The 10,020-nt window shown below is 27.4% G+C and overlaps 1 protein-coding gene across 1 annotated transcript in view; it reads left to right on the top strand.

The window, feature by feature from the left end:
• The first annotated feature begins 418 nt into the window (after nt 1-418).
• LOC132929924 (uncharacterized) overlaps nt 419-10,020 on the top strand; it is a 41,728-nt gene continuing 32,126 nt past the window's right edge. Inside the window, 2 exon segments of the mRNA XM_060995565.1 lie at nt 419-613; nt 4,145-4,296. Of these exon segments, the coding sequence (XP_060851548.1) occupies nt 506-613; nt 4,145-4,296 (260 nt within the window). The 5' untranslated portion in view covers nt 419-505.

Genomic DNA, 10,020 nt, shown 5'->3' with positions numbered 1-10,020 from the left:
GCCCAAATAATCCATTCTTATACCGCCGCCGTAGTTACATACCGCTGCTAAGATGCTGCGACCATTGCTATCATTGGTTTTTTTTTTTATTCTTCCTTCCTTCCTATTCCTTCTGCCATTTTACGCTCGGCCCACCATAGATGATAATAAGAATATTCTGTCCGACGCAAAATATTTATTATCTAAACATCATCAGTACTACTTCACGATTACCGCTGTATATACCTACGAAGCAGCTGTAGTGTTTTTTGACTTTTCCGATTTTACTCGATTGTTAAAATATAATAATAATAATATTGTCATTATAATATCCTTATAATAATATGATCGATCTAAGCCTACTCTTTTTATAATTTTTCTTCATCCGTTAGATAAAGACTTATTATCATTATTGTATCGCGTTTCGATATGATTAATATATGCTCAGTGCATTTTTATATAGTGGCGTGATTGTGTATATAATATAATACTTATATATTTTTGATTATTATTAAACATATTTTAAATGCTTGTCGAAACGGTATCCGATGCACACGTGCATTTCCATTATTCAGCTAGAAGGTTCAGAGACATGTTACTGGCTAACATTTTAGCGACTCAAAATAAAAATAAGGTATTGTTATTCTTATACAACTTTATACAGAGGAACTGGGTAAAAGTTAGCGGAATTGTCAAAGTCGAAACCGTAAAAAAATAGTTTGTTTGTATTTTTCCAATCTTAAAATTAATTTCATGGCTTAAAAACAAATCGAGGTACTCTCGTTAAATAATATTAAGTATGTAAGAGTTTATTAAAAAAAAAAAAGGTAGGTATAATTTGATTAAGAAAAATATAATATGATCATGATTCTGTAGTTTTAATTCACGAAATACTAATATTGCGATAATAACGTTGATATTATTTTAACAATAAACTACATATAATACAACAGAACAAAATATGTGCTTTGCGCAATAATTTGAGAAAAAATATTTTTATCTTACAAATGTATAGTTAGATTAGGATAGGTTAAATTGCATTTTTTTGATATATAATAAGGCTTAAATATTTATTCTGTTGGTATATCTGAGGAGAAATAATACTTTCATCCTTTGAAAAATGTTTAGGTATCCCCATAACTATACGCTATTAGTTAGAAATATCTATTATACATGTTATTGAATACGTGTAATGAATAATTACATATTGGTATTTTGTGAGATTTTTGACCTAAGGTTTCAATCTTAGTTGTAGCTAGGCGCGGATACAAGGGGGGCTATTGGGACTAACTCCCCTAGCCCTTAGGTTCCTACTTAAAATATTTCAAATATTAGACGTAAGAAAGACGTACAAATCGACACGTGCAACGAATAAAGCAGTAACTACATCTTATTGCATAGAACATGTTTGGTTGATTTTTGCTATAGATACTGTAAATTTCGTTGGAAATCGTTATGTACTATGCACAGATAAATAAAAATACGTAAGTATAAAATATAAACATAAAACATAATTTACAGAGTGTAACAGATAGAACTGACTTTTAGTATTACTTTTGTTCTAATTAATATTTTCAATTTTTTTTTATTTATCATTAAGGTTTCCTTAATGCTACATGTATAATTTATTTTATTTTATTATGTTTATTTTTTAGTACTAAAAATAATAAAAAAAAATTAATTACAATTTTTTTGGATAAATTTAAAATAACCAATTTGTGAATCTGATTGTAAGAACAATTTTGATGGTAAAAAGATTCTAAAGATCTAAGTCAAGTAGTTTATTTTTTAGAATTTTTTTAAAATACCTATCAATATTTTTTGATTAAATTAATTTGGAACGTGATAACTTTTTTAAAAATATGATTTTTGAGAATTTTCTGACAGGAAAATATTTCTTAAATTATTTACTCATCATATAATATTAATAATTTTTGTCATACGTTTAATTAGCATAATTTTTTTTTTTTTTTGGTCATGTCTATCTGTTACACCTTGTATATTTATATATCTTTGGCACTATATTATAATAATGTGTTATCATTACTTGAGTTTAATATGCAAAATGTATTCAATATTCAAATTTAAACTTGATGCCTTTGCTTTTATGTACTTAAAGTAATTTTTTTCATCTAGCCCCCCTCCTCTTATTTCATTTCTAAATCCACGCCTGGTTATAGCTGATGCCTTTTCTTATAAAAAACTTTTGAATACTAATGATTTTGTACAAATAAACAATGTTACTTATAGGTATTAAAATTACAGAAAAATACACTGGATGGAATTGTATACTATTGCTTCTCTTAAATGACCTAAACTCTGATCGAAATTTATGCCTTTTTTTGTCTTCTCAAAATAGTCATAATTCTTTCTCAGCAAATGCTTTTAGACTTAAAGTATTAATTATACTTCAATTAAATTTCCATTTATACCAGTGCTTACGTAATTATTCATTTTACATTCGTAAAGGAATATGTTAAGGTATTGTATATTTGAATTTAAATGTAATTCGTTGAAAATTATCTGTAGCGTACGTAATTCAAACGTGCAATATTTAGTGACGTATACAAATTGCAATTTAGTTATAATGTATTATATTTTAATTTTAATTTTAATCTTAAAAGTATATACTATATATTATGTATTTCATTATTTTTAATAGATTGTCAGGATTGTCTTTACTCTTTAAGATAAATAAAATATAAAAAGAACTCTTATATTAATCACTTATAATAACGTAATAAGTTGGTACAATTGAATTATAAATAAAAAAAATGTTGAATAAGAAAATTATGAACTTAACAAAAACTAATTTAAAGATTTTGCTAATTTGGACATTAACTGTTTAAACTAAATATATTCTTTTATTTAAAACGTTATTTTATTGTATTATAATATATTATTATATTTATTACATATTATAATTGTAGGTATTAGATACGTATGACTTCTTAGAGTGGTTTAGAATTGTTTTTTTTTTAAATCATAGATTGGCATCAATTATTTTTATTTCTTACATATTAGTAACTAAAACGAAAGAAAAGGTTGAAATAGTTGTTAGTTGATACTTTTGCCGTATACTGTATGCGTATGTTACACTATCATTTAAATACTAGAGTTACACTATACGGTCTTTGTTATTTATTAATGAATGGCAAAAAAAACTATAAAGCTATAATTGTTTAAACGAGTAATTAGTTATAATAACGAGTTTAAATTTGTTAATTTATTATTTTAACTGTTACACTTTTACACATAGACATAGTTATTAAAATAAACATTCATTCCTGCGGTTCTGCCAACGTATAACCAATACTTATATTTTTAACATAGAATTTAAACCTATAAAAAAAAAATAGTTTGTTATAAGGATTTTATGAATTTAAAAATGTATAGATTCAATTATTCTTTGAAGGTTGTAGAAATGGGGGCGTTTTCCGAGATCTGTCAAATGTCATAACATTGATTATGATATACAATCATTATATGACAGCTTATACTATAATAGCTACATACTTTCAGTTCCGTTCTGTCTTCCACTACAGTTATAAAAAATTGATCACATTATACGTATTTAGAATTAACTGTATTTTTTTTTTCATTGTTGTATTATTATTTATTGTATAACGTTAGTAAATTGAATAACGGCTTACTATTGTGTGTTTGCTGAAGACAGAAAATACACACGTGATGCTCAAATTTCGAAACAAAAAGGAACAAGTTAAATAATAATTTCGTAACTTGAATTTTATTTATTCATTTCTAAATTATAAATTCTATAATAAATATTATACTCAATAACTTTTTTTACCCAGTATCCGAATAACCCATAGGGTACATAATTATAACATTTACATTAATATACGACAGTCTAAATATTTTAAAAATTTTAATTATTTATACTAGATCATTTATTGGTTTAATTAGCCATGTTACAGATTAGTTAATATTAATGTAAATATAATCTGTGAGAATAACTAAAAGTATAATATAATTAAAATGTTAACATGATATTTAACATGCAACATAGTCAATTATTTTAACTATACTACATTATGTAAATTGTATGCATTCAAAGATAATATAATACAATTATCAATTTGTAATTATTTAATTTTGTGCATAAAAAAGGTATGGTTAAATAGTTTTAATTGTTATTTTTCAGGTTAATAATGCAGGGAAAGCGGCAAAATCTGGTGTACGAGAAGGGTTTTTAATCGAATCAATAAATTCTGCGTCTGTTGATCATCTCACATCTAATGAAGCCCAAGCATTAATTAGAAATTCCGGAGATAAGTTAACTTTAGGCGTTTATCGGTTAGTATAATATACAATTGAAATAAGTAGTTTTGGTTTGTAGTTCAATATGTTAGGTACCATAAAAATCAGAGGGTCCTCAGTGAGGGAGGCGAATGGAACAATCGCCTTTCCCATAGCCTTATTTTCATTCAAATTTTCGTAATTTATATCACCTACCTAATAATTTGTGTGTTTATATGTATACAGAGTGATTTTTTATCACTAAACACTTATTATTTCGTTAAGTATTGACTTTTTCAAAATTTTTTGTTTTACGTTTTTCTCAAATTGTATGAAACTTTTATTTTTTTCACTTTTTTATTTAATAGCAAAAACCGCTATAAACTTATAATTTTCAAACAGCAACCTATATAATGTATTAAATTAATAGGGTTATTTTAACGTTTAAATTATTACTTTTCGTTAATTTTTTAGCGAGATATAGCTTTTCAATGTTGGGTGGTTTTCGGTTTTTATAATACTTTTTTTCATATCTCATAAAGTCATATATAATAAACTCGTTATCGACTATCGACGCAGTGATGAACTTTGTACTTGTAGTTACCAACATCTTACAGCCGTAATAACCTGTAGGACAAACACCTAAAAACCTCAAACCACCCACATTTGAGCAGCTATAACTCACTAACGGTTAAATAAAAAATAATATATTGAACATTTTATTGTATATACATTTTAAATATAGGTTGCCATTTGAAAATTAAAAGTTGATAGTGATTTTACTATTAAATATAAGGTTGAAAAAAATAAAAATATTATATGGTTTTAGAAAAGCATGAAATTAAACATTTTGAAAAAAAAAAATTGAAAAAAATCAGCACTTTTTGAAATAATGAGTGTTTAATGATAATAGAATCAACCTGTTTATACAAATTATTATATTATAAAGTTTACCCCCCCCCCCTTATAAAAGGGTCTAGGGACGCCACTGATCAAAATGTAAGCTACCTTATTATAAAAATGTCAAATAAAGGTCTCAAAGCTATTTTTCAAAGATCGTATAAGGATATAAGTAACACCATCATTCTTCTTGAAGCTAATTACTGATTAGTATCCATTGCTCAGAAAGAGCTGCAAAGTAGAAACACTATCATTAGTTCAATTTTACATAATAATATTATTAATGCCACAAAACTTTGATTTTTTATTTATTTATAATATATATGTGTGTAGTTTTATTGGTGATTCACTGTCTGGTGCATATATCCGTGGCCTAGTAACTAGTGTCCGTTTAAATAGGCGTAGGATATCTATTCATCACTATAAATAGTTGAACCAGTTTCTATTTCTGCTTAAATAATGATTGCAAAGTTACTCTGCCACGTTTATTTTCTATGAAATATTGTTTTTTTTATCATACCATAGTATAGAATGCATCATCTTTTCAACATTGTTAAAATATCAAAAGTTCTCGTGTTTTTTTCCCATCATTCCTTACTTGTTGATAATTTTCCTTAACTCCTTCTATTAGACTGCTATAATAAGTGCTGTAATATATAAGATATAACTTTTGTTAAAAATTATAAGTTTAAGTTACATTGCTTTTATAAATTAAGCTGCAAGACATAATTTATAGCTATATTATATAGCCTAAATTATTATCATTTATCAGAAAAAATAAATAAATAAGTAATACAATTTTAACATGAAAATAAAATAAATAAAATATAGGTACCTCACTAAATACAAATTATACTTCCCCATCAAATTATTATTATTTGTTAAGAATAGCTTAAAATTGTGAAATTTTTATTTATTGTTTTACTGTTTTATATATCATTATTATTAGAAGATGGGAGATTTGTTTTAGAATTGTTGACATAATATACAAAAAAAAAACATTTTGCGCCTGAAAAATACAATAATACAATACATTTTACTTTTAAACATAGTTATCGAGAATCAAGATATTACACGTCATGTAAGATGTAACTATTTTTATCGTATTTAATAAAACCGTCTATTAAATATTTTTATTTTTTCCAAAACAATTAAGTTTTTAACTATTATCTTTTAATATTTAAAAAACTGTCCAGTTATATTTTTTTTTAACGTGGTTCATTATGTTATAATATAACTCACCCTTTATACACGCTTTTATCATTGCTAAAAACATTTTAAACATTTAAGTACAATGTTTTGAATTTAAAACATAGATTTTAACTAAACAGTAGAACTACTTACCTATAAATATACGTTTAAACATTTTTTTTTTTAAAGTATTATGTTTTGAGAGTTGGTTTTTAATATTGGTACTAGTGTGAATGTTCAATATTAGAATAAATAATATAAATAAATAACTAGTATTTTAGACTTTTGAGTAAAAATCATGCATTACGTTTATTTTAATCTAATTTTTTATTATGTAATATGTCAATAGCTGAATTATTTTGCAACAATAATTTAACAGGTTAAATTAAAAAAAATAAATATATTTTGGGTGGCGACCAAGTATACTTGTATATGTTCTGGACTGTTAACCCCCACACCCATCCTGTACATTACAATAAAATCACTATAATAATCATGATAATTCCCGATGCTTCGGTAAGACACGCCTTTTTGACGCTACACATGACACTTAATTTTGAAATCAACTGAAATTTACATATTATAGGCAAAAAAAAAAATTTATTTTACTTATTATTTACTATAGTTGTTCTACAGCACATATACTACTAATAAACATTTACTACTCTTTATTTAACATTTATCGACTATTGGTTTTTGTAATATTTATTAAATTACGCATGTATAACATAAAAGTATTTTTGACTTTTGTGATTGTACAGTAAATTATGATTAATTACATATTATATTGTATTAAATCATTTTAAAATTGTTTATATACTTAATGAATTGAGTTTTCAACTATCTAATAACAAATAATTCAAATTATTATTAGCTTTAATACAGATACTGGTTCATTATAATCTTTGGATACCTTTTTTTTTTTTTTTTTTTTTTTTTTTTTTTTTTATTTTAGAAAATTTACAATCTGTATACAATATGACACAATAAGTAAAATGGATAAATGATATAACACTATATACATAAAATAATAAAAATACACTTGAGGCACATGATGAGGGAAATCATCCAGCGATGGTACCCTCTAGTAATTTATTTTTTTTTTGTTCATTAATTTAATTCATTAATTTAGTAGGTCGCGGCACCAATTTCTTTTAAGTCGGCGTGGTGGGTTGTCAGGAAGAGTACGTGATGCAAGGTGAGTGACTAAAGGATTGGGATGGTGTTGTAGTTTGGAGTGAAACCTTTTGTAGTATGATTTAGCTAGTTGGTCAACTGTTGGAATTCTTAAGTCATTGTGTAGGGTTTCATTTGTTACATACCATGGGGCCGAGGCTATTAGCCGGAGAGTGATGGACTGGGAGGCTTGGATAGTGCGGACTTGGGAGGGTTTGGCACATCCCCAGATTTGCATACCATACGCCCAAATGGGCCTGAGTAGAGACTTGTACAATGTGGACTTTGTGTGTATCGATAGTTTGGATTTAAGAATCGGCCTGAGTAGATGAAGGCGGTAGTTAAGAATTTTACGTTTGGACTTAAGATGAGGTCCCCATGTCAATCTTTTGTCTAGTAAAATGCCTAAGTATTTTACCTGATTTGATGAAGGAATCTCGACTCCTTGAAGTTGGAGCGAGGGTAGGTTGTGTTTGCGCAGTGTAAATGGCACTTGGAAAGATTTATCGGGATTTATTAGGATTTTCCACTTGGTTGCCCAGGTGTTTATTAAATTGAGGTGATTTTGGAGATAGTTTGAGGATAAAATAGGGTCTGGATTGGAGGAGAGTATAGCTGTATCATCTGCATAAGTTGCTATGGTTGTGTTTGCTGTTTTTGGAATATCTGATGTATATATGTTAAATAAATCGGGTGATAAGTCACTTCCTTGTGGAACACCGGCAGAGATTGGAAAGTAGGAGGATATTGAGTCGCCCTGCCGAACTGCAAATGTACGATCATAGAGGTAGGATTGGATTATTAGATAGTAGGGAGCTGGGAGGAATAATTTTAACTTGTATAGGAGGCCGACGTGCCAAACCCTATCAAAGGCTTGGGCCACATCTAGAAAAACTCCTGGGCAGTACTCTTTATTTTCGAATGAAGTTTGAATTTTATCAGTAATTCTGTGTATTTGATGTATTGTCGAGTGAGATGTCCTGAAGCCAAATTGTGTGTGGGGTATTATATTGTTTGAATGAATGAGTGGTCTAATTCTTTTGATGATAATTTTCTCGAATAGTTTAGCTAAAACTGGTAGTAGACTTATAGGTCTATAGGATGACGGTAGGTGTTTGGGTTTACCAGGTTTATGTATAAGTATTACTATAGAAAATTTCCAGATTGGAGGGAAGTGAGAGAGTCTTAACATGGAGTTATAAATAAATGTGAGAAGTAATAAAGTTTTATTGGGTAAGTGTTGTAATATTTTGTTTGTAATTAAGTCGTATCCGGGTGACTTCTTTGGCTTTAGTTTGCTAATTAAGTGTTTGATTTCATTTGGGGATGTGTGTTTTGCTGGGAGAGACATTGGTAAAGGACTATCAATAAATCTGGCAATATTGTCGAGGTGAGTAGATTCAGGATTAACATTAGGATGTGGCATAAATATATTTGAAAGATGGGTTCCAAAAAGTTCAGCTTTATCTTTGTCAGAGATCGCTAGCTCTCCATTTGGACCATTGAGCGGTGTAGCTTGTTCTTTGATTTTGAGAATATTTTTGGTAGTTCTCCATAGAGAACCGTCATTAGAGTTAAGTGATTGAAATTTTTCTTGGAAAAAGTTGGATTTATGTTTTATTATGAGTTTTTTGATTAAATTTGATAGATTATTTAATAGTCGTTTGTCAGAAGGCAGGTTGGATCTTTGCCACAACGAGCGGACCCTTCTTTTTTTTACTATTAATTTTTGGATTTGGGGAGTAAGGATATTATGTTTTGAAATGTCAGGTGTATTTGTGACATACGATGCTTTGAAAACGGCGGTTTGGATTGAGGTGGTTAGGTTTTGCGCTGCTTCGTCGATTTGGTCGTTTGATTTAAGTGAGATTTTAAGATTAGTGTCATTTTCTAGATTTTTTGAAAAGGAACTCCAATTGACTGGTCCTTTCGCTAAGGAAGGACGGGGAGGATTGTGGTAAATCTCACAATTCAGATTAAGAAGAACTGGACTGTGGTCACATGCTGGATCTGCTAGATTTTTTATGGAATGAGTAATGTGTCTTGGGATTGTTTTGGATACCTATAATATTGTTATATATGAATTGTTGATATTATACAACTCACTATACCTATGCATTTTATATTTTTAATAATAATTTATGTTTGACTATGTTAAAATAGATATTTTATGAATAGGTAACTAATTTGTACTTATATACTCGTATACTCGTATAATGTATATAATATATTCTATGTTATACTGTTATTTCTATAATATATTATATATTTTTTACGGGTTATAAATAACCCGTTAATTAAACAGCATTTTTCAAATTAAATTTAGGAGCAAGTGAAGACGAAATAACAAATATATATCACAACTTATGTGATATACATGTTATGTTTATGTAACTAAGAAATAACTAATAAGGTGTATACAGGTTAAAATACAAATAAACATTCATTATGTAATTATGTAAACAGTAGGTATATTATATAAGCATATTTAAGATAAATATATTTATACCTTAA

Source organism: Rhopalosiphum padi, chromosome 4 (assembly GCF_020882245.1).
Source record: "Rhopalosiphum padi isolate XX-2018 chromosome 4, ASM2088224v1, whole genome shotgun sequence".
Lineage (NCBI taxonomy): Eukaryota > Metazoa > Arthropoda > Insecta > Hemiptera > Aphididae > Rhopalosiphum > Rhopalosiphum padi.
The sequence above is the reverse complement of the archived record's forward strand: the minus strand, read 5'-3'. Positions and strand labels throughout refer to the sequence as shown.